The sequence below is a fragment of the Elaeis guineensis genome, chromosome 7 (genome assembly GCF_000442705.2).
Source record: "Elaeis guineensis isolate ETL-2024a chromosome 7, EG11, whole genome shotgun sequence".
NCBI classification, from domain to species: Eukaryota; Viridiplantae; Streptophyta; class Magnoliopsida; order Arecales; family Arecaceae; genus Elaeis; species Elaeis guineensis.
Window position 1 is genome coordinate 887,384 of NC_025999.2, and position 25,812 is coordinate 913,195.

General features: G+C 35.1%; 1 protein-coding gene and 1 pseudogene across 2 annotated transcripts; one reads left to right on the forward strand and one right to left on the reverse strand.

The window, feature by feature from the left end:
* The window catches only part of LOC140859152 (aspartate--tRNA ligase 1, cytoplasmic-like), a 201,548-nt pseudogene that overhangs the window by 17,823 nt on the left and 157,913 nt on the right, over nt 1-25,812 (forward strand).
* On the reverse strand, nt 1,586-23,850 carry LOC105049266 (cycloartenol synthase-like). Of its 2 annotated transcripts, none has more exons than XM_073260701.1 (19): nt 23,829-23,850; nt 23,053-23,270; nt 21,973-22,158; nt 21,545-21,634; nt 21,248-21,442; nt 21,067-21,151; nt 19,369-19,535; nt 16,914-17,102; nt 15,050-15,163; nt 14,791-14,913; nt 14,574-14,696; nt 14,411-14,509; nt 13,424-13,480; nt 9,349-9,395; nt 9,107-9,250; nt 8,752-8,929; nt 6,640-6,720; nt 2,829-2,917; nt 1,586-2,141 (listed from the first exon to the last, which is right to left on the reverse strand). In XM_073260701.1, exons 2-18 carry the CDS (start codon nt 23,248-23,250, stop codon nt 2,867-2,869), a joined length of 2,127 nt encoding a protein of 708 aa, XP_073116802.1. In that variant the 5' UTR covers nt 23,251-23,270; nt 23,829-23,850; the 3' UTR covers nt 1,586-2,141; nt 2,829-2,866. The 2 variants fall into 2 exon arrangements, with proteins under 2 accessions (XP_073116802.1, XP_073116801.1); XM_073260700.1 differs by having other exon boundaries at nt 2,829-2,912; nt 23,829-23,847.

The following is a 25,812-nucleotide window of genomic DNA, read 5'->3' on the forward strand; positions in this document are numbered from 1 at the left end:
GACCGTCTGTCGGAGGGCCCGACCTGGCAGCCCGGCCGACTAACCGACGACCCGACGGACGACTCTGCCTGGCCGATCATAAGTCGGGCGACAGGCCGACGGACGCCATCAGCGGCTAACTGCGGCCATCCCACGGTCCATTGCCGACCGACTAAACCCAGAGGTCCGTTAGCCGACCCACATGAAGCTCGCCGACCGACGGAGGAGTCCGACGCAACTCTGCTGGCCACCGACCCTGGGTCGGCCGACTCCACCAACCGCCGTACGACCGCCAGACGTTGTCAGCTCTGACACGGACATGCGGCACGGTCACCTAGGGGCGTTGTCCCGCCGAGAACCGGGTCAACCCTGGTGATTAGACGGCTACACGGCGACGTGACAGCCTACAGTGAGTTGACAGTTCCTCACTTGTCCGCGCCATTAATGATGGCGCCATACCGTGCTCCACTATATATACCGGGAAGGCAACAGTGCAAGGGATCGATCCGCCCGTCTCTCCCACATACGCAGGCTCGCCCCTCTCTCTCTCTCTCCCTCTCCGAGCTCTCTGTCTGCATTTCACTGTTGCCCAGTCACCTCTCTGACTTGACCGTCGGAGGGTCCCCACCGGAGCCGCCTCCGGTCAGTGCGGACTTCCTTTTGCAGGTGCACGCTTCCCGGCGATCGGGCGACGAGGCGATTGGCCGCAATACCATAAATATGATAAAACAGAGGAAAATGCTCATGTTACCAAAGTCCATATGGAGGAGAAAAATCAGTTAAACAAACCCACAAATAGGATTCTACCAATCTACTACAACTCACAAGAATAAACAGAAGAAAAGCACAAGCTTTCGTTATAAAAAATCTGGATACCATAAGACAATTTCTCAAAAACAAAGGTGCACCAGCAATAAAAGAAAATTTTGTTACAATGATATTAGAAACAATGTTCTTAAAAATAGGGTTTGGTGGATTGATTCTGGTGCAACCAAAAACATGTCCAAAGACAAAAATCTGTTTAAGAAATATGAACCAATAGAAGATGAAAGTATTTTCCACATAGGAAACTCATCCACTGCACAAGTCAAGGGAAAAAAAATATATAGAATTTAAATTTATTTTTGAAAAGACTACTTACTTTATGTACTAAAATTAGAAAAAAAATTATATATGCTAATGTTCTTAGTAACTTAAGGTTCAAATTAATATTTGAAGATAAATTTATTCTATCTAAAGGTAGAATCCTTCTAGAAAAAAATTATATTCATGAGGGCATGTTCAAGCTTAATATTAATAAGAATAAAATTTCTCATGCTCATATTGTTGAATCTTCTTATTTATGACATCAAAAAATTGATCAAATTGAACTTGCTAATGGATATAGAATAAATGTCTAATTATTTGTTTGTATATGCTAATTTTTGGTACTGATTTAAAAACTCACCCATGGTTCAAGGCTGAGAAGGCCCTTGCACACATTTATCAAGATCGCACAAAAAATAGGTTTAAATATAAAGCACATAGTTTACATTACTTACCGTTTTTAACACAAAATTGACAGGAGCATGCATGGGCAAACTTTCCACTACGGGCATCATATGCATTTATCAAATAACAAAATGTAAAAAATAGGGAAGGTTTAAATATTGAGCACATTGTTACATTACTCACCGTTTTTAACACAATTAACAGGTGGAGCATGCATGGGCAAACTTTCCACTACAAGCATCATATGCACTTATCAATCAACAAAATATTAAAAATAGGGAAAATATTTAATTGTTCAGATGCTATTGCAATGGGGAACATAGCTTGGTGCGATAGTAAAATGCTTGGGCTGACAGATGCAATCACATGGATTTGAGTCCCGTGGCAGTCAGTTTGCGCAAATAAAAGCTGAAGATTAGTCTAATAGTTCATGCAACCCATTCCTCTATGACAGTCAAGCAGTAAGATCTGCATCTCTGAATAGTTTGATCGAGGGGCAAAAACATCAACATTCTGACCAAGGATTATAATATGGCAGAAGAGATTAGCATTCAGGTTTTCTTGGTCAGCAGGACACGACAGCGATATTCCCCAAGAGCCCATATTGGAAATATGTTTCGATACTGTGAATAACTAATCATGCAGTTTCTGCTGAAGACTCCCATAATTTCCTGTAGAACACAGACGCAAGCAAAGGAAAACATTAAGGAGGAAAAGCCAGACATGCATAAACAAAGGCAAGCATTGGAAAAAAAAAGTACCCAATATTTAGAAATTTTAATGTGCATATTCATATAACACACATAATACAAGAAGCACCATTTTGTGCCCCCATTGTTACCTACTTGGGGTTCAGTAAAAGGAATCTTCCTTTCAGCTTACTACGAGTATTAGACAAAGCCAGGTCAAGTCACCTTTTTGTATTGAGATCTGTTTTGTTAATTAATTTGACTATGTTGGGGCATCATCAAAGAAAACATAATTGAAGATAAAAATCAGCACAGGACAATGTAACATAGAAATAATATAATCTGATTTGGCATTGAACTTATCAGTCATTATACAAAGAAAGAGAGAAATCTCTCCTGAAAGCCCTTCAATGGACAAAATAATCTTGCGAGCAGTAACATAAAAGATGTCACTTCAAACAAATAATAATGGATGATCAGTAGTAGATGATATATACCATTTTCTTTTAAATATCCTTAAATGTAGAAATAGTCTACATTTTTCAGGTTCTTTATAAATTGTTCAACATGTGCAAAACTGTGAGCTCCTTTTCAAGCTGTAAGTCAAGCTTCAACAAATCATGGGTTAGAGTGACATTTCATAGTTTGCTGAAATTAGTTGTGACTTACTTGTTGTGGAAAATCACCACTCTCCATTTGCATATTAATCAGCACCTTCGCTGCTCGGTGCAAAGGTTCTGGGTCTCTCTCAGCCTGTTCTAGATATGGCACAACAAATTTACACGTTAGAGGCAATTGGACTAGTCAGCTCAGAAATAAAAACTTCAACCATATAGAAATTTTGTAATTAATCTTTGAATTTGCTTATTCATAATATGTGGCACATTTCAGAGTTTCTTCTTTTTGGTTCAACAGCTTGACTGGAAGCTTTATCAAATGATGACATTGGTGGCGCCAAAACATGAAGAATCAACATCAGATAATCCTCACTACCACTGATATGCTCCTGTCAAGCATGACATTTAATGGGAATTCTTGCGCTAGTCTTTTATGACTCATTCTGCATTTAAATTACAAGAATATTCACAACAAGTCATGATTACCTTTTTGATCAACTTGCTTCATTCAAGTTTCATTCATGGTTCAAAATTCACTCTTTCCAATGAAGTTTGTTTGCTAGATGTTAATTAAGAAACCTCTTTTTATAAATTTGAAGTATTCAAATCAAACTAAACCTCAATTCATACAATTGTTAGCTTCAATTCATTGAGATATATGAGATTAGCAATACACTAATATCAGACTTGGAGAATGATGAAGAGATATTCCACACTTGCAATTAATTGAATAACCTCTGCTTGATTTGCCAACAGCTGTTAGCTCAGCTGGTTGGCACCCTTCTCTCTGAATGAGAGGTCTTGGGTTCAAACCTACTGCTTTGCCCAGGATGGAGCCACAGAAGGAAGAGCCTGTATCAACATCCATGCAATCAGATGTCACGATGAAATCCTGTGTAAATAATTTGTTTTGTACTAAACCACAAAGGTCTCCAACAAATAATGTCCAACATCATTTCTAAGGACATGAAGAATTTTGTTATTAAGAATTTTATTTGGTATGTTAGTGATCTCATGATCCTATCAGAGGCCCAAGGTAGAGTCCCAATATCATGGATATCTTGCCATGAAAAAAGTCTCCACTTCAAAGGCAACTATCTAATATATATATATATATATATATATATATATATATATATATATATATATATATATGAAAGCAAAAACTGAGAGAAAATCAATTAGCAATTGAAGCTATCCACATAAGCAACAACTTCCAACCTATGAATGTCATTTAGATTACAATCAATCTTCTGGATGCCACGTGTCTCGACTATCCTATCTAACAATCCTTCAAGCATTGAATGACAGCATTATTATTAAAGGACTGCATTGAAGCCCATTTATGTGCATTAAATTCTATCATGAAAGTATGATGTTATTGTACTATTGCAATTAAAACCCACTTATATATATGTAGCTGAGAATATGGATTGACACCAGGAATTTGGACGGACGTTATGTTGTTATTCATAAATAATTTTTTGAAAAAAAGGATCAATTATGTGACTTAGAACCCGCCCACAATGCATGGGCCCAAAACTAGTTACAATTTATAGCCAGACCATTTAGTAATTCATCTCAAGATTCTAGTTAATATCAACTTATTGCAACAAACTGTAGTAACTTATTTCATCGACTTGATTCACACTCAATTTTGGCTTCATGGTTTACTCTATCTATTAAATTAGGTTTGCTTGAAGTGAAATGAGAGTATACACATATTGATTTACGTATTAAAATTAAATCTAATATTTGGATGCTACAAAGCCTAGTTTGGATTCATTAAAATACAATAGAGTAGTTATACATTGACCATTTAGAAGAAAGAATGAAAATGATGAAGAGATGTAGTACACATGGTAATAGACCGAAATATCTGCTACAAATATCTTGAAATTGCTTGTTTCATATTAGATCATACTTTATTATGAATATTTTGTTACTTCTTTCGTACTAATTTTTAAAAGTAACTTGGCAAATTAGATAAAACACAGCAAATAATGCGAATATCATTCAAAGGATATGAAGAATCATGTTGGGTGGAAAGCATGGCCTAGAAAGTTTTTCATTTTAAGTTAGTGGTATGATAGTTCTATCAAAGGACCAAAATAAAAGCACTAATATCAAGATTATTTAACATAAGCAACATCTTCATCCCAATAGCCACCATCATTGGACATAGCCAGGCTAGAAATTGAGTCTCAACATGTGATTCTATAGAATTCATGTAAACATTCTCAAAGGAGAGTTTTCATGCTATATATATATCAACAGGTTCGTGAATAGCTGGACAAGCAGAATGGAATCATACTGATGCTAACAATGCGTAATCTCTGTTGATGAATAGTAATTCCTAGTCTTGCTATATCAACATTTCTCAGATAGAAAAAGGTAGATGCAGCAGAATTAATTACATTGCCCACTGCTGCCAACAGTATCAGCGTTATAAAATGACATTGCATTTTCAATATTAACAAGAGATGAAATATTTGCAGCATACTTCAGATGTGCATGATAAGGATATTTCAACACCTTCCAGAGCAAGATACTCTTCAGAAGTAGACCATGCATCAAATCAACAATGAAGGCCTAAATAGTTTACAAACCAAAATATCCATCTGACTGATCGTCAGGTATATTGTATAATTTAGGTTGAACTTACAAGTTGAATGTCACTGATAGAACCCATACGAACCTTATTAATATGGCATAAAAAAATTGTTGTTTTGAGCTTCATGACATACCTCATCAAGTCACCTTCCACAGTCATCTTCTTGTTATTTTCAGAACATTTTGATGGAAGAACTGATTCCAATATCCATCTCATACTGGCTAAAAATTTGAAATCTCTGGGCCTTGGTTTGAAACTTAACATTATTTAAGGTACCCCAGGTCCTTGTACAACATGATGGCTAATCCTAACATCAGGAATTCATTCCATAGGGTGTTCTTTTTTTTTTTATTTCCTCCAGATATACTTGGAAATATATGACGACACAACATCCATATAACTGCTGTCTTAAAGATCTCAAAGCATAATTACTAATAAACCAATGTTTTAAAAACCAGTACCAAACCCGGTACTATCTTTTCATTGGAACTGTACAGTGCAGGTATGATACCAGCACAGACAATACATATTGAAGCTGATAGTGTCAAAAATAATGAAAAATTTTTGGTACAGATCGGTAAGGTTGGTAAAAATACCATCGGAATGCAACAATATGGTTGCTATAAACTACTGAACTAGTATATAGGGTTTTAGCATCCCAACACCTGTACAAGTACTGATTTCATATTGCTACGGTATGGGTACCAATGGTACCATTCCTCTCTGGTGATTTCTGAAGCCATGAATAAAACTGCTCCATTTGGAAGGTCCTAGATGTCTAACAAGCTATTGTGAAATCTAATCCTAACAAGTCCATGTTGGGAGTGGAAATCACTCAATGGAAATCAGAGATGTTATGGCTCTGGTATGGCAATCAGAATATTCAAGATGTTGGTATAAGGAAACAAATATTTAAAAAAAAGAATAGAAAAACAACATTATAATTAATCATCAACTGCACCAGTATCAGTATGAACACAATATATCTTAGTGCATAGCTTAACATTAGCCAAAAGTAACCTGGGACATAACTGCATCGATATGTATTCCATTATTTTCAGTGCATAATTTAATATTGGACGCTACTAAGCCAAGACATATCAAGGCACATCTCCATCAATCTCAAGCCTACACTATCTTTTGTCACACTGAGATATTTAAACAAACATGAGACAATTTGACATGACTTTAATGCATCATCATGACAAATCAATAATCATGAATATTAATCAGTTCATAAAAAACAGACCTGCCCAGCATCAATTAGAGCTAACATGGCCCATGCAGTGTTCACTGCATGACATCGGTCGCCCTCAAGATTTGAATACACCTGTTTATGAGGAAAAAAAATGAGTTTCCAAAATGAATGAAGCAAGAGAGTAAAGTCGAAGACTATTATTGACTTTATTTGAAGCAGAGGCTAAATCCAGCCAGATGGGCATTAAAAGTTCATGAGATAGCGACTGGCAAACCAACCGTGTAGTAGAAAATTTAGTAAAAACACTAATTGCACTGTAGGATAATCAAGCTTGCATCATGAAGAGGACTTGATAATTTTGTTGCATGCAAAACAGGTAGACATGAAAACTCTAAAGCTCATAGCAAAATAATTGGTAGTTTAGAAAATTGGAAATGTAAACCAACCTTCAAGCTTTTGACCCACTAAGTTTTATCAAAGAAATGAATATTTCCTTGCAACTGAAGTCTCTTTGAGAAGGCAGTTCCATTGGAAGAGCTTAAGCTTTTCAGCATCCTTTCAAGGATCTCTAAATGACAGGACATTCTAGATATTTCTTGCAAGAAGACTAGGCAAATTTAACCAGGAAAAGATTGGAAGATTGTGCAGAAAGGACTTAGCTGAAACCCACCACTCATGTACAGAAGGATTGCTGAGGTATCTCGTCATAACCCCTTAGTGTGAGTGTTTCCTACTCACTTAACGCCTGTTCTATCTGTACTTATGTTTATGAGAATGGCTGATGCTTTAGTTTGATAAGAGAGTCACACAGAAAGTCCTAAACTGCGGGGGGAAGGCCAATTCATGCACAAAGAGATGTAGGCAAGTGCTACAATGACTTTGGTCATGAGGAAAAGTTAAATGAAAGATACCAAGCCCAAAGTTTTAATTAAGACCCATATGTTGTCTAGCTTAAATATGTTTCCATTACCATTCTTGCTTTCCCATCCTCAGTAGATAAAATAAGCCAGTGAGAACACATTTAACAAAAACAGCTTACATAAAGCTGGAAGTCAGATTAGCAAGTTACTTCAAAATAAGAAAAGAAGGTGACACTACATAGGAACAACAATTGTGGAACTAAAAAGAAAGATAAAATAGGAGAACAGAACTATCCTCAGGGGCCTTTACAACACTAAAGTCCAATAAGGATTTGCTATTACAGAACTCATTTAAAAGCATAAACTGTGGTGCAGATTGTCAAACTGGATACAGAAGATAGCTAGAGACAAGAAGAGGAGATTCCCTTTCTTTTTTTTTTTTTTTGGTAGGTTGGTTTGGGAGGTAGGGGGGTGCCTGTCAGAAAAGCAACTTCTGAGCTACAAGGTGAAGAAAAGGGGGGAAAAAATCTCTGAAAAGAATCATGAATGACGTGTCCAAAAAGAATTAACAGTGTCTGGTACCATGAAGCTTCTGACATGAAAATCCCTTATCATCTGAACATGCAAACATAGGATAAGTCATATTATCATGGAAGAGGAGGAATATTAAACCTAAATTTTATTTGTTTAGTCAGTGTAACATCATCTTGCAATTTGGATACAACTCTTCCATGCAGGTGCAGAGTATAGGTACATTAACTGTAATACCATTAATGCTGCATGATAAGAAGTCTGTTCAAGTGCCACTATAACAATACAAATAGAGTATTGGCCTTTCAGTTCACCACAGTTCACCAAGCAGAAAGGATTTCTCAGCAAAATTGGGAAGTATATGATATTGGCATAACATATACAGTTTTATTTTAAGTCAGGCAAAATACCAAGATCATCAGATTCTCCCACCAAAAAACTATAAAATGCCAAATTTACTAGTCAAATAAAGTTCAACACTTGAAACTCATCTGCATGCATAATCGAGAAAAGAAATATATGCTCAAACATTCTCATAGACTGTCTTATTTCTGTTCAAAAAATTCAATCAGATAACTTTTGTTTCCCTTTTAAAATCAGGTACTTCTCAGCTATGAATTAATGTGAAAATAACATATAGACAAGTTTCATTCAGAAAATGGAAGAAGGAACCCCAATATCTGTGTTGATACACTATAATATGGCATACTCCTGCACAAAAGTGAAAATAAAAAAGAAAAAATCTGGAGCACATCTTGTTGGAAATAGTTACTTTGTTTTGACATGAAAGATAGCTCTCTCCCCAACCACCTGATGCCAGTTGTTTTGACAACAGAAATTGACATGCTTTATGGATGCTAGAGCTGTTCTGGTAGGTCCTTCCAGTAGCAATTAATCCCTTCACTCCAAACCATGTGCCATATGTGAAGCAAACAGCCCAAGAGCCATACCTGCAGAAAAATAATGTTAGCAGGCAACCCAACTCAAAAGATTAATGAATTTAAGCTGTCTTTCAACAAAATAGGAAACATTATTGTGGGCTGTCACAGATGAGGTAGCAAGGCAGAAATATGTGCTGGTGCCATGAGACAGAATTTTGATGCGAATAGGGGACACTATGTACAAACCATGACCCATCAGGTTGCTGAATCATTTCAATGAAATTAGCTGCTTTTCTAATGCAATTTTCTATATCATCTCTGCGATGGCCAGGGTATAATTTTTTAAATGATGTCAGTGCCTGTATTGCAGCTGAAGTACATTCTACACATCTGCACAACAACTATAACTAGTTAAATATTATCTGAAGAGAAATAGTAATAGAGAAAAAAAAAACTCTTCTAAAAGAGACTAAGTATTGGAATCTTACGGATAATCGATAACAATGTCCCCAAAAGTTTCAGCAGGATTGATAATCTAATTGGAAAAGAGAAGAATTTCAATATACATCTCAATAATGTTCCAAGAAGAAAAGATGAGCAAATAACAAATTGCTAGAAGCAATAATGTGCTTAGCTAACCTAGAAAGTGTAACTTCAAGGGCCAGTCAATGCTCTCAAGTTAGTTGACAAAAGGATTTTCTGCTGCAGTATCTATTTCGAATTTCAATAATTCTTTTAGAAGAAACTGACCTTCATGTTACATGGATACAATCTTCACTATTACGAATGTAGTTCCTCAAAGTATCCTTCCATATGGGGATATTTTATGAAATCCCTATGAGATGTAGAATATCATGCATGCAACAGTTTCTAGAATGAATATATTAGTTAATTTAATGGTTGAATTTGCTAATTGGTGCTTTCTTTATGTACCAGCAGAAAAGTATGGGACAAAATTCAAACTTCTTTTCTTGATGTTCAAGCTTTTAAAACATGGCCAATCTCTTCCCAGGAAAATACATCGCATGAACGAGTGACTTTCCAATTCCAATCCTATCAAAAATTGACTCTAAGTTCTCGGTCACCCAAGGATGATTCAGGTTTCTAGAATGTAATCCATGGATTTAAGCAAAGAATAAAGATAAATTTAAGAAAAAGTGAATAAATAAACAAGGAGATGCTTATTAAGATATTACAGAGGAAATTTTGGGGACCGCTAATGATCAAAAACTTTAAGATTAGCATTGGGGCTAACCTGATATATGCACATAAAGTCAAAGGTATCCGAGTGAAATATGAAAGTAAATTGTTTTATAACATAGTTGAGGTACATGTTGGCTGCTGCTTTGTTGTTAAGGATATACACGAGGTTAGGTCCACTGCTCAAGAACTATAATGCTTGAGAAACCGAGAGAGTTCAATAAAAATGAGAAAGTGATTGAGAAGAATGAAAGTGGGTGGATGATTAAACAGAAAAAAGATACCTATTGCTTCCAGCAGCTATTATGAAGAATTGCATGGAAATACTAGAGGTAGGTAGGCGGTAATTTGGAATTAAAGATTTGATTATTTTCATAGCATACTATGTGATGCCAATGTCTAGCATTGTCATCCTAGTCATCAAACGGGAATCAATTTCCAGAGAAGTGCTTTTGCAAGTGAATAGAAGAGATGTGACCAATACAACTTTAATATTTTAACTGTTAAAGAATTCTCAAGTATAATCACGAAAAAGCAAATCTAATAAATGTATATAAGGTTTGACCATACCAAACCACACCGAATAGTATGGGACGTACAATACCGTACCAATTCAGTACCAAAATGTGGTATGGGGGGGGTATCGATGCTCAATATGTCGAACCAGCCCGATACCAACACAACAAAAGGTTGGCACCAGTACAAGGCAGGCATTGAGACTGCGAACCTTTACATATACTACCATGGAGGCTCTGCTTCTGCAAAGATCTCCATTCACCACATAGATGCCCATTTTAATAATGCTATTAATAGCTCTTTATTTTAGATAATGAGGGTTCTTATTTAATGTGGTTCTTTCTCAAAATATAAAAATATAATATCATGAATAAGAAGCTTATTAGCTTTATTAAACCATATCAAATAAAGAACCTTTCACTGGTACTATTAAATTAATATACAAATAAATGACATTATTAGTGATCATATTTGCATAACGTATGCTGATATTAATGAAAAACAATTTTCATTAGTATTGTACCCTGCTCATATCCATCACAAGTCATCAGATTATACTAATATTTTATTAATTTCTATTGTATGTTTATGATCATGATCTTACTTAGAAGTAAAAGTATAATCACCGATGACCCTGCCATATTGCATTTAAATATCCCCTCGATGCCCTACTTTTCTATTTCTTATTATAAGTAGGTCTAATCATTATGTTATTATTTTATAATAATATGTTATTTTACTATATCGATAGAAACACATATTATTAAAATTTTGTATAGCGACAATATATTATAATCACAGTTTTATATCTTATAGGATGAAGGTGTCCCGACTTCTCTATAGAATCGGACGTCCCGTTGTTCCATTATATCCTAATAGCAGTCGTGATCATGCATCCCACTAGATATCCTCCATCTCACTCCCCTTCTTCTATCCTTTCTTTTTGTCTTTTTTTCTTTCCTTCTTTTCTTTCTTTTTTTCTACATTCCTTTCTTTTCTTTCCTTTTTCTTTCTTTTTTCTCCCTTCCTTTCTTTCTTTTTCATTTTTCTTCTTTCTTTTTTTCATCTTTCCTTCCTTTCTTTCTTTCCTCCTCCTCACCTTGCATGGATGGATTTCGGAGTCCCAAACCTGTCTCGGTCTCATTTTCCCAAAAGAATGGGATGGATGGCCGAAATACCCCCCATCTCGCTGGAACGTAAAACCTTGATCATAATATTAATATCAAAAAATTATCTTAGATAGCATGAACCAAGATCAAAGCTTAGCAACAATACTGATAATATTAGTATTAATATTATTGGTAAAAAATACTTACTAAAATGAAAAAAATAAATAAATTGTCATAGTCATGTCTATATTATCAGACAAATTTTGTGATATACTCAATAAGCTTAATTTATACTAATTATTAGCATATTGATAACAATCTATATTGATACTCAATGAGGCTCAACTTATAAGTAGCCTCTTATTTAGTATGGTTCTTTATTTCTCAAAATAAGAGATTTTTCTAACAGCTATTACAATATCATAATGGCACCATGATGGCTTTGACCAACTTACATAATGTTTTAAATATAATTTGTTACACTTCTATATTGCATTTTTATAATAATTTGAAAACTGATAAAAAAAATCTTCCCCTATGCAACCAAATGTTCATCATCCTAGCAGTCAGGCCAATAACAAAACAACCTTATTGCAGAAAGCACCACGTATGTGTAATCAACAATATTTACCTTAACTGATAACACACAACACAGCTTACCCAAAAGCAGAACATCACTTTCATCACTAATTTATGGTTCTCCAAATCACTTTCACAATTCATATCCATTAAGGGTGTCCTTGGCTTGCACCATCTCATTTGGATAAACATTGCTGGTCTGCTTGTTGGATGTAAAGCCGCTTTTGGCACCTCTATGCTTTTATAATTAACTATATCATCTATCCTTCATCAATTCTTGAAGCTCACCTCCTCTTTACTTTTTGCAAGGAGGACTACATGTGATTTTGTTCAAACCACCAGCTTAATGTTCACAGGGATAACAAAATTTCAATAGTTCATCTTCAATATCTACGTAGACAAATAAGCATAATTGAACACTCAAGCATATTGACAGACAAAGCCACTGAGAGTGTATTTAAAAAACTGACTGACAGCCTCTGTACAAGAAACTGGTCAAAACAACATGGGGAAAATGGTTCTAGACCATAATCACCCTCATAGAACAAGTCTGGGTTCAGAAAGAAACTGCATTTGTTATCAATAGAACTGAGCTCAATCTTGAACTGCCATGTAGCTTGAGGATCAATGTGCCTACTATTCTAAGACACCATCAAAGAGATTTTGGATTTGCAGTAGTACTGGAACTAACTATAAAATTTACAAATTCATTTGATTCTCTTAATAAAAACATGAAGCTTTCTAATATTTTCTCCAAATAGTAACATTCATAAGTATGGTCTGCCTTTATCTAGAGATGCTATCTGAAGTGTCAAAAGTACTAGCTTCAAAAAAAAAAACACTCTGACAAAAAGGAAAAGACCTCACAAACTTGACTATAAAATTAAGAGTGTTTTCTTATTCACCAGCTGCATAGATACAAGAGGAAGCCATGCAGATGCCCATGGTAAATATTTTTATCTGAATAAATTTCCAAGAAGCTGAAAAAGAATTAAGGGATTATACACAAATACATCTTCTCAGTTCAAAAATAAGTAAAGATACCATAAAAGAATTAGAGGATGCTACACAAATACATATTCTCAGTACAAAAATAAGTAAAGATAAAAATGATGAGGAACTGTGAACAGCAAGGAAATATACATGTACAAGTACTCACCTCCAACCAAGCATAGGATCTTGTAAGTTCAAAAGTTGCAAAACCACCATCTTTGTTCTACAAAAAAACCAAGGATAACATAAAAGACCAGGGTTGTTGCATATAGTAAAAGACTAGCAGATATACACAAATATTAACAAAACATCGAGTAGAAAATACTAGTAAAAAGAACAATGTTTATGAGAATAAGCATTAACAGCCTCAGAAGGGTCTCACATAAGGCATCCCTTGGCTCGTTCCCAGCCCAGGGGCGAAAAAGCATGCTTAATAAAGCGGACCCAGTTCATATATCATAGTGCTTCAGCTCATAAGTTCCCTAGTCTGATGCGGGCCAGGATCTTTTGGCCTAACCCAACTTGCATGCATCGCAAGCAACACAAATGCACAGGCATGCATATATGCAAACATGGATATGCAGATGCACATGTCTCAGATAACTTTTGAAGATGCTGAGTCTATAAATGCATGGATGCATACATTTCCAAGACAAACCCAGAACCCATACTGAATATGGCTCAGGCCATGTTGGTTAATTCAAACTCCGTCAACAGGCCTAACTTCTAAGCCCAGGCCTATTACATTTCACGTTTGGAATTTCATGCCAATTTGCTGGTGCAATCCACTAATATTCCATGAGTTAATAAAGTATTTAGGTTTGGTCTTCAGAATTAGGCACATATATAAGCCAGTGACACCATATTCAACTAAAATATTATTTAAATGCTCTTTAAATTATGGTACAGACAGATTACAACTAAAGCTAATATTAAGATATAATTCTTTTACATGGTTTTGACTTTTTGTATTATACATGTAACTTTGAAGATTATTTAATTTTATTAATATATCAAGGTCTGGAGGAGGGAAATCTTGCATAGTTTGGTATGCTACTGACACATACATACATTACTATTCTTGAACAATGCATCTGCAGTTGGAAATGCAACAAACTACAATATATTTATATTCAATTCAAGGCCAAGTTACCATAAGGGAAAGAATGACATTAACAGCATCATAAATCCGCCCTGCACATAATGGTTCACCAACAATTTCCGGAGAGATCTTCGACAGCAATAATGAAGCCTGGACAAGGAAGAAAGGTATAAACAAGAATAGCATCAATAGAAGCAATAAATGTAAGATGCACCTTCAATCCTTCTGATGTGCAATCTGATATGGGCCATCCATGATCTGCTGTAGACATGGGCCATGCACCTTTAGAGATGTGGCGATACCATAAGCTAAGATCACCAGGGCAGTCTTCAAGAACCTTCAAAAATATGTGAAATAATACAAATACAAAATTATTGGTGAAAGTGTAACAGGCACATCAAAAAGAAGCATTCTGGTAAAGAAATATAAACCTGTGTATTTTTTATGTAGTCATGTGCCCGCCTAAGAGTAGGACCATATTCTTCAGAAAGGTCAGTCGAGATAATTGCTTGAACAGTGAAAGCTGTATCCCACAATTGGCTGCCATTATAACCCTGCATTTTGTAAATGAGTATTGACTACTAAGACAATGCTGTTGGAGATGCAATGTTCAGTCGAATCTTGCAGACACCAAGAAGGATGCCAATGAGCACAAATAGAAGGAGAATGAACTTGATAGTATCTTAAAACCTGCATTTTCATGCCATCTTCTGCAAGCCACAGATAATCATAGATTCTTGGAAGGTGCAACTTGAATGCTTCTGAATTTGGATCTTCAATCCAGCAGGAAAGCATATTTAGTACCTGCACATATTAAAGTTCAGGCAAGGAGTGCTTCGTGCTACAATAACTATATGATATAGAAGAAAACACAACATGTAGAAAACTAAATAGATTGTGATTTCCACTGATATGGCTAACGATTTATATTAAACAAAAAATCTTTAGCAAACTTGGGAACAATTCTAGGATGCCATATGATCTAAAGCCTGATAATGAAGCATCACATACAACTGATAACTATTTCTAGAATGTGAAGCACACAGCTCCAAGATTCTCGGAACAAATAATAACTAATTAGGATGTAAGTCCAAACTTCAGAGTTTAACCACATGTCAAGTCAAAAACAAGCCTGACTCAGGCATACTCAAGTTATTTTGCATCTACAAGAATTAAATTAACTCTTCGTCATGATGGATTAGCTGGCATCTACTCCATGACCATTAGGTTGCAGGTAACCCTGTAACTGAACTATGCCAATGGGCTGTGAGTTCAACTCAAAGGCTTTGATTGTGAAATTTACTATCAAATGCCAAAAAGGCATAAAAATCATACAACCATATTTCAGATTTTTCCTTTGATAAAATTTTAGATTATATTGATGAATGTACTTGCATTTGACAGCACTGAGAGAAGCTGAGGTGCAGGTGCAACTCCTTTGACATGTTGAATATTAAAGATGGTTTTGGAAACTTAGGATGTCAATAAAAAAAGAAACAAGATGGGCACAAGATTGGCAAGCAAGAGCACAGGATCATTTTGTGATGCATGTGGGATGGTCTCAGATGACAATGGGGCAAAATATTGGTGCAGCATAGGCATAGAACGATAGCAAAGGATAGCATAATGAAGCATGAGAAGTTGGTGGTGGAACAATTTCATGATCAGTGCTATATGACATATCATTGATAAATAGTGCCAAGTGCTGGTTCAAGGACTTCTAATGTCCTGCTAACATGGCCTAGTCTAGTGGATGGTTGATTTATGCATTTGATGGATGGAGCAATGGCCTGAAGGCCTCATATCTAGACCTAGTTGGGCTCAACTACCATAAAAAGAATGAATAATGAATATACTGAGGATATAGAAAATTTAAAGTTCAGAAGAGAACATCTAAGATCCAAGAGAGTATTATGAATTTTATGACTCCCATGGTTACAACTTACAATGGTTTAAATGAACAACTATAGAATGTAAAACAAGTATATGAAGGGGAAAATTTTAGGTAAGGATCCACTATATAATTGAACTAGCAAAGACAGCATTATCACAGTTCACTATAAATTAGCACAGTTGAATGAGTCTTGTCATTGAGAATGCAATAGTTGATTGTCTTCCAATACCTTGGTTAACGAGTTATTAATAAATTATTTTCAAACTGTAGGAAAAAAATTTATTTTAGTATATTTGTGGAAAAAACACCAACATGGAAGAGTTTGAGATCATACAGCAGCAAAAGACTAAGTTCCACTTTAAATCCACATAAACAGCTGAATCAAGCCCACAGTACAAAGGTACTCGTGATAGAAAGGCCCCCACACTAAGGCTGCACAGGTATATACCGAGATCTGGTCAGGAATGTGTTTGTGTTAAATCCTAAATTTATCAGCACACATAAAAGAATCATTTCATACACAATGATAGAAATTAGCAAATAATCATTTTCGTGATAATCCCAGTAATGAATTTCAAGTCTCATACACCACCACTTATCAACAGAAACCGACTCTTACATCTACAGGATAAAGATGCAAATGGAAACTTTCATGCTTACCTTGTTAACAGGACCAATACAAATATATCGAGTATTCTCATCCTCATAATGAATATGTTGCATTGCAGTATGCAAAGCCTTCTCTCTCAACTTGCAACCAGGCGAATGCATTAGAACAGGTTCAACAACTTTATGAAGTGAAGCCCAAATTATATCCTGTATCAGCGGGTGGGGATAGTACAGATCTTCCTGAAATAAGAAAACAGTCAGTACCTCAATCAATAAGCATTAGCCCATGTTTAGGAGCTTTCAAAGGTCAAGATATGTTTCATCAACCTTAAGAATTTGGCCAACCAACTCTCAATCTGATGTGAAATCTATGAATTGGTGATGTGTTTCAGGCAAAGCCTCCTTGGCAAAGTGACCCAACAAGGCCAAACCACAAGTGCTACACAGGCCTATGCTTGGAAATACAGATTGCAACATAAAGATAACTGCGTTCTATCTAAACAACATCGACTCAAGGCACACTATTAGTTTTAAACACTAAATCCGAATGACAACATCATGGCAAACATGCAACTCTAGGTCCCCAACCAAGACATTCATCATAGATGGCACAGAACTACTTGAACCACTCATATCAAAGAATTTGTGTATATGAACTAGGAGTCTAAAACTTGTAGGCGGGGTTAATTCAAATCCTTCACTGTATCATTCATCCATGTGGATTATTCTCACAAATTGCTCTCTCAATGTCCTTAAGTAACATGGTTTCTTGAAGTTTTGCTCTAATGAGCTTTTTCTTTCTTGTTTTTTGTTTGATCTGATGTCATGTTATCTCCTATTAGCTTGTAAGCAGGATTTCATTCGATAGTGCTATGGAAATATTGAAGACCTTTTATAAGCAACAACTCTCACCTTTAGATTAATTTAGGATGCTAGATTTTGGAGGTTGAGATATAAAAACAAATTGAGTGCTCTTAACTTGTCAATTTCTCATTAAAAATAACTCAAAACAGCTTGCATGTAAATAAAATTGTGAGCCAATATAACATAGCATATTATATCTTGCATATTGAATGTTGGTACGATATGTCAAGACTGACATACATGGGCACAATTTTCAACAGTCACCTCATCCTGCAGGTTATTTATGTACACCCTTCTGAAAAGGAGATCATTTTATTTGGAAAAATGGGACTCAATTGTATACTGTACCATTTAGAAGAAGTATAATGCATGCAACTTCAATAGTAGCAGGTCATCTATTGCTGTTTGGCAAAAGTTGTAATTTGTGCCATGTGGGAAGCTTGTGCCGATGATATTTTCATGGCATATACCACCAAGCCGTCATTTGGACAGCACAGGCCTTGCCACTTGTGCTGAGTAGCAGGGTTCAATTCTGAAGAGCATCAACCCTCGCTTTGACCCCCATAAATATAAATCCACCATTCAATGAGCAGTGGCTTGATCTGCCTGGGGGCTAGGCTCGGACCTAGGTGGGGATGGGGTAGTTATAGCATAGAGAATGGGGAACAGCACCTCCCACTTCTCAAAAAAGATAATTTAATGGTATATTTCTCCAATAATTTCAGGAGGTGGAAGCCAGATCCGCTCACACCTCCATGATCTTCTATTAGAGGTTACCCTGCTACGAGGGTTAAGGACTGCCTTTCAAATTGTATTGGGCTAACAAACAATTTAGTTTTTGCACTTGCCATTATGGCCCATTTTCACCAGTTTGGTGTCTCCACCAACACTTCCAATTTATTCTTTATCTTTTCTTTTAGCTCATTAAGTTAATATTGTAAATTTATGATACTTGAGCAAAATGTTAATTTTCATTAGTATTGAAAGAGCACGGACATAGTTATGAGCATAAGGTCTTTTCTTGAATGCCCCTCAAACTTATCTAACAAATAAGGACATCAATTGGCTGGAATATAAATAAAAGTTTTAGTGGCTAAAAAGATGATGATGAACATGATAGAGCTCCTATATTTAGTATAGACATGAAGCTATTTGAGGCATTACTCAACACCTATATCAAGTTCGAGTATTATTTTGTGAATGAAATAGTGTATGATCTCCATAAATCTATCACATTCACTGAGTAATATATATAAATGCGGCAAGTTCATTTATCCTATGATAACAAACTAAGCAAAGGGAATTGACCAATATGAAAGAAAAGGATCATTGCAGCAGGCATGTTTCCAAATCTTAACACAATGCTTCTTAATTTTTTTCAGAATTTCCTTAAATCCCTTTATCTTTTTTCAAGTAGACTTTCTAAAAGTTTCACACTTTTCTTAATTTTCTACTAGAACATATTGAAATGACGAAAGAGGAATGCCCACAAACAAACATGTAACTGCCAAATTCTTTAAAATTTTGTCTGCACATATAAAACTAAATTACTTCAATATATTCAAAATTCTACAAGGCAAGCCCTACACAACAAATCTAACTTCACAAGGAAAACATGTTATCAAACACATATTTTACCAACCTTTGCACACTCATTTCGAGCCCGATTCCAATCTATTTGCTGATAGGGACAACCATATAGCTCCTTCCTCAGTGATAAAACTGTAGGTGTAATTGGACCCACAAACCTCTTTCCATATATATAAGACATGGGCAAATAAACCATCCGAAAGTGACACCACATTCGTCCTGTGAAGCAAGTAAAGTTAACATAGCAAAGCTGAAAGCATTCAAAAATTAAACAAGTCAGCATTTAATATTGCACTAAGGAATGGTCCCAATCAAGATTCGCTGTCTCGATACTGGACACCATACCAGTACCATCCTATCACAGCATCAGTATGCGATTTGGTATAGTATGATACAACGTACTGAGTGTCAGTATATTCGAGATATCCTACTAGTATGGTATGATATACCCCATACCGGACAGTATGGGATGGTACAACAAACCGTGATACCAATATAAGGATAACAATGAAATCCTTGAATAGTAATAACAAGAGGCATGCCGTCCATTATGAATACTCTTGGACAGTAATAACAAGAGGCTTGCCGTCCATTATGAATACTCTTTCCTTTATTATCTAAGGTAGTAGACCTCATCTTTTGTAATTAAGTAGGGAAGAGAACACTATGAATGCAAACTCAACTAAGCCCTAACCCCAAACAAGTTGGGATCAGCTTCATGAATCCTTATCCACCATTCCGCTCTATTTAGGGCCATACTTTTTGAAAGATGTAGAGATATCAAGTTGGCATTCTTTACAATGAATGCAAAGGGAAGGAAAACAAATTTAGTGATTTTTTGTTAGAAAAAGAATGATACTGCTATCGATTTCTTCAAGTATAGATATTAAATGTTATATATTGGATCAAACAAGTGTTGCTAAGAATGGAAATTCATTAAAGGTCCATAAATTATGGAATAATTGTGATATATCTTCATATATCAAAATTAATTACACGTTCCTAGTTTCCATATTTACTCAAGTGAATTCTTTTTAATTTACTTGTTCTTTTGCATAAGATATCAGCTATCACACCAACCACTTTGTTAGATCCATGGCCTGTAGCCTATGGATCATATTTAAGAAAAAGTTCGTCCTGATCTATAACATATCAGAAGGAACAAAAGATATAAGTAGACAAAAAAGCATGGGAACATTTTGTAAATATCAACACCTTTGGTCCTCAATTTATAAAGAGGAATATTCGTAAATTTGAAAATGAATAAGCTGCCTCTCAAATATTGAAACAAAAAGAATGATCTTAAGATTGTCAGCAGTAAAAGACAACATAGTATCATAGCAACCTTTATCATGCAGCAAGGAAATGAACTTGTGAATTTAATCACATTTCACTGAGATAATGAACACTAAAGAGGTGCCCATTCTCTCTGGGAATGCATCAGAACTCTTAAAATATTACTACGTTGGTTAGCAATCACCTCAACACCCAAAGTTCAAAAATAAGTAAAATCAATGAGTTCATTGCCACTAAAAAAATGTTTTGCTTATAAATTCTTCCAAAATCTGGCTTATCTTTGATAAAAAGAAGACAAGATGTACTACTTATTTTGCATTCCTATACATATGGTACCAATCTAATACTAATCAAAAATTGTCACCAATAACCCCTCCGAGGAGAAATAAAAAAGATCAAAAAAAACTGCTAACAACAGATGGGGGGAAATTAGAGAGAGAGAGAGAGAGAATACCAGGATGGACAGGGAGAAAATATGGGAGTAACAACATCTCTGGAGGTAGTGGGTTGTTGCCAGACCATTCAAACACTCCAAGTACCTGCAATTATTTCAGCACAAGGACATTAGAGATTACTCCTTACAATTGACAAACACAAGCTGTCATTTAGATGGATGAAATGATCAGATTTATTACAGAGAGCCAAAATTTTCCCCATGATATTATAGTTGTCACACCACCATGGTCTAGAATCCAAGTTCGTGCTTTTTGCATGGCCCCATCTCCATCATCAGGTCCTTCACCCAGCAACCTCAATGTAACATATGTCAAGGTTGAACCAAACATGGTGCTGTGGCCTTCTATATGCAAACCCCAGCCACCATCTTTGTTCTGCAATGTAATTCATTAAGTGTTCAATATATTGAAGCTTTACATCCTCTATGTAACAAAGAACTGCTATATGAAACTCAGAAGGTTTTTAATTGTGGATGCCTGATGATTGTAGAGGTAACGGCGAATCTCCCGCTTGTGCTCTGGTGATAAAACAGTATTTAATGCTCCGGTAATAGATAAAGCTATAATCTGCACCATACAGTGAATCAAACACATAAAACAATTGTCATCATACAATAAAAAATTAGCAACATGATGCCTTTATCCCCCTCATCAAATAATTCAGCAAGACGAATGAAATGCATATTCTCATATTTCTTTTTTTCCAAGACATTGACAGAAGAGCATCAGCTGTAACTTGGGAATAATAAAAAAATAGTATGTTCACATTAGAGACAGAAATGATTCAAAAATCATCATTCTGCAGTATTAAATATCAATGTTGTCTATACATACACCAAGTGTATAGTACTAATTCAACATAAACCAGTACGAAGATTGAATATGTGCCAGATGGAAGCAAGTACCAAGCCAGGCATAAGGAACATCGGGCCGCCATAGTCCCCAGGCCAGTGTCCATCATGTGCTTGGAGAGTAGAATAACAACTAATAGCCCTTCTTAAAGAGGTCAAGACAACTTCTTCTGTAACATCTTGATGGTCTTCTAGCTTGATGTGGGGGAAGTTTATTTCAAGTGGATTCTCCTTCGCAAACTGCATTAAAAATGTTAAAAAAGAATCATATCACCACCTTCAAATAAAGGAGATGAAAGGCAAAGTAGAGGGGGGGTCCATTTTCCATCAGAACACACCTTGCTGTCCAAACTACGGAGTTCCAGAGTCATTCTTATCTATTCAAAAGTGAGCAAATGAGCAAATTCATATGCTAATGCACTATCATTTGGCATTTTTAATTATAAAAGATATCCTAGCAGTTAGAGAGTCTTAACTACAGAACTAGCATTTATAGATGACTTGAAGTGAGTGTTAGCAAATTCTTTTTTTTTTTTTGGAAGATAAGTGTCAGCAAATTCTACCATCATAACGAGTCACGGCACAGCAATTTGTGCAATCATCCAAGCAACATTGCCTATCATCAACTCTTAAGTCTCAAAGCTAACTCTGACATAATTATTTCAACATCAGTTAAGTATCATAGTAGGGGAAAACACATAAATCTCAAATTAATTTCTAAAGTTTCAGAAACAACTTAAAATCCCAAAATAACTGTACCGGACATGCTCGATGCTTTCCTATGCAAGGATTTTTAATGTCCTAGACATGAATTATGCAAGACAACCAAATCCAATCATGTAATTACAAGTGTCAGCACACATGACCAAATAATTTTCCACCTTCAAATATATATGTAGGTCTTCTTGTTCCATTATTTCTTAGTCTTGCATATTCTTCCATGAATTATAACTAGCTTGTGACGGATATTCTCAAGTCTTTGATTGATGAATTCTAAGTTTACATATATTGAATAAGCATAACACCATATTTGGGTCTCCTAAATACTTCTGTCAATAATCATAGACAACTAGCACATATTACTACCTACCCCAGTAAGATAAACATTTAAAAAAAAAAAAGCAAGAAATATACTTGCAACCGCATGAGGAGATCAGCACTGTGCTTCATCTCAAAATGATGCTCCCGAAACAGCTCACGGGCCTTCTCGACCGCAGCGATCTCCTCAGCCGTGCCCATATTCGGTTCAAATTCCCACAGCTGCCTCCCTACGTGGTTGTTCGTGGTCCTCAACCATGGGCTGCCACCCTGCGCAATCTTAAGCCTCCACATTGCCGAATCAAGAGGAAGAACTGCAGGAATCCATCCATTAAAACGATCAAAACAAAATCCAATGGAGAAAAAAGGTTCAAGATTAGTGCAAAAACAGTATATAAATCCATTGCACTGCAAGAAAAAAAAAAAGAACGCCGGCAAGCATATAAACCACATAAAATCCATTCTTCCAATAAGCAAGTAAAATCAAGAAACAGAGAGCAATGAAATAAGAATAAGAAGGGACCAAGTAAAATATTTACATTTCGATTTGAAAGGGAAAATCAAGAAAAAGATATGCACGAAGACAGTACTAACTTCAAGCTCAGGATATTTTGATGGCAACGAGATGGAAAGATTGGAAAAGAAAGTAGTGCAGATTAGGATTCTTCCGTTCTTGAATATATCTGGAAGCTCCCTATGGCACGGGGATGTGGTGGTGGTGAAGAGCTCTCTTCCGTCTTTTACCGTCGATTTAAGGAGGGGAGTGAGCGGAGACTCTGGGGTCTGCATGGTATTTATTTGCAAAATCTGCGATTTTTTTTTACGAAAAAGAAAACTAAAAAGGGACGGGTGAGGACCCAGAAGCGGCTTACCCCGCGTCACGATCGGGCCGCCTCCAGTATGGCTGTGGCCCCTCCCACCGCGACGCATAGTGGGAGCTCCAAACCCGTCGACTCGGCTCGACCGCCAGCATCATGCTTCTACCAAGATTAAGCTCTCAAAACCTCACGGAACCAACTCACACCACCACAACTCGTACAAAATCCCAAATAATTGAGGAAAAAACTCAATTGGAACCTGAGAAACCCCTCTAGTCTCTCTCAAGTGCTCTCCTTTCCCACAGATCTCTAGAAAAGAAAATGAAAAGAAAAGAAAAAGAAGCGAAGGAAAAGGTCTTACCTTTAAAAAAAAATTTTCTGTCTTTCCTTTATTTTCTTTGATTTTTCCTATGTTTCCCCCCATTTTTCCTCGATTTTTTCCGTCCTCACGAGTCCCAACCGGGTGGGACGCTTGGAGCGGCCGAATAGGAGACGCCGGCTGGGGTTTTGTGCTGGGTATTTCCTTCCCTTTTTTTTCTGTTGTCGGGTGTCTCAATCGGGCGGGGAGGCTTGAGCGGCTGAATATTATTCAAACATTTTCGGGTCAAATCCTCGCATCTTATTACTAATAAAGTTTTGATATGAGAAATAAATTTTAAATTCAGATAAATTTTAATTTTAAATTTCTAATCAATTTTAAAAAATATTATTTAATAAATTTTATTAAAATTTAAAATAGATTGAACATTCAGAAAAGCCGTATGACCACACAGCTACAAGCATCAGATGTAAGATTTTTAGATCTATATATTATATTTTAATATACTTTTTCAAGATAAATTTTAATAATTTATGTATAAATATATAAAATATCTTGATTTACCGTATACGGATAAAAAATATTAAAAAATTAAAAAATAAAATAAATTGTATTAATAAGATGTTCCTAATTCATAAAAAAAATTATTGATTTTAAGATTAAATTTAAAATTCTACATTCAAATATATAAAAATTTATAAATTTATTATATACAGCCCAAAAAATATTAAAAGATTCACATAAATAAGGTTCATCATTTCAATTGTGTAAAATTGAAACATATATATATGTATTTAGTTTAAAAATTGATAATTAAATAAATAAATTTAAAATTATGAATTATATTTGTTGATTGATTTTAATATTTAATAATAAATAATCTGTTTATAGGTTTGGATCTGGTCAAAATATATTCAGTCAAATCAATTTAATGTTATTCTATAAGTTGGGCTTAAAAAATCGATAATCAAAATTGGATTAAAATATGAAGTTCGCTTATTTTTTTGGAATCCAGATATATTATTGGTTTAACTAAGGATCAATTTAGGGTTGGACTAATATTGAAAAAATTAAAGTAAAATAATTTTATATATGATATTTATATAAAAAATCATTATAAATATTTTATTTTTTTAATCTTTGTTGAATATGTTTTTATAGCATTGATATATTTATATTGTTCTTGTATTTGTATTCTATGATAGAGACTTTTTAATATATTTTATGCTTAAGACTTTTATCTTCAATTCAAAAAAAAAATATTGTTGGATTTTATTTATGACATAGATTCAAAATGAAGAAATAAGAATAAGAAGATTATATAGTAATTTAATTTCAAATATTCTTATTTATTTATTTATTTATTTTGTTAGTAATCTTCTCAATTCAATAATACTCTATAAAATTTTTTAATACTAATATTTTCTACTCAAAAAAAAATCAAAATTAGTATAGATATATATTTATTAATTCATAAAAATTTTCTCAATATTATATATTATATTATATAAAAAATTTATATATTGATAAAATATTTTAATTTTTTTTATTTTTCTACCGCGAAGTGCGGGTTATGTGCTAGTAATTAATGGAGAAATTCTTTGTGCACCACGTGCGGTGCAATAAAAATGACATGGAGTGCACCATCTAATCATGTTAGAGCACGTAGTCACCACTTTCTCATACGCATTTTATAACGTATTTAATATTTACAATCTA

Coding starts and splice junctions, on each gene's coding strand:
- LOC105049266 (XM_073260700.1), bottom strand. CDS start 23,250: ATGTGGAGGCTTAAGATTGCGCAGGGTGGCAGCCCATGGTTGAGGACC. Junction 22,159..23,052: donor ATCTCCTCATGCGGTTGCAA/GTATATTTCTTG, acceptor TTTTTAATGCAG/TTTGCGAAGGAGAATCCACT. Junction 21,152..21,247: donor GGGGAAAATTTTGGCTCTCT/GTAATAAATCTG, acceptor AAATAATTGCAG/GTACTTGGAGTGTTTGAATG.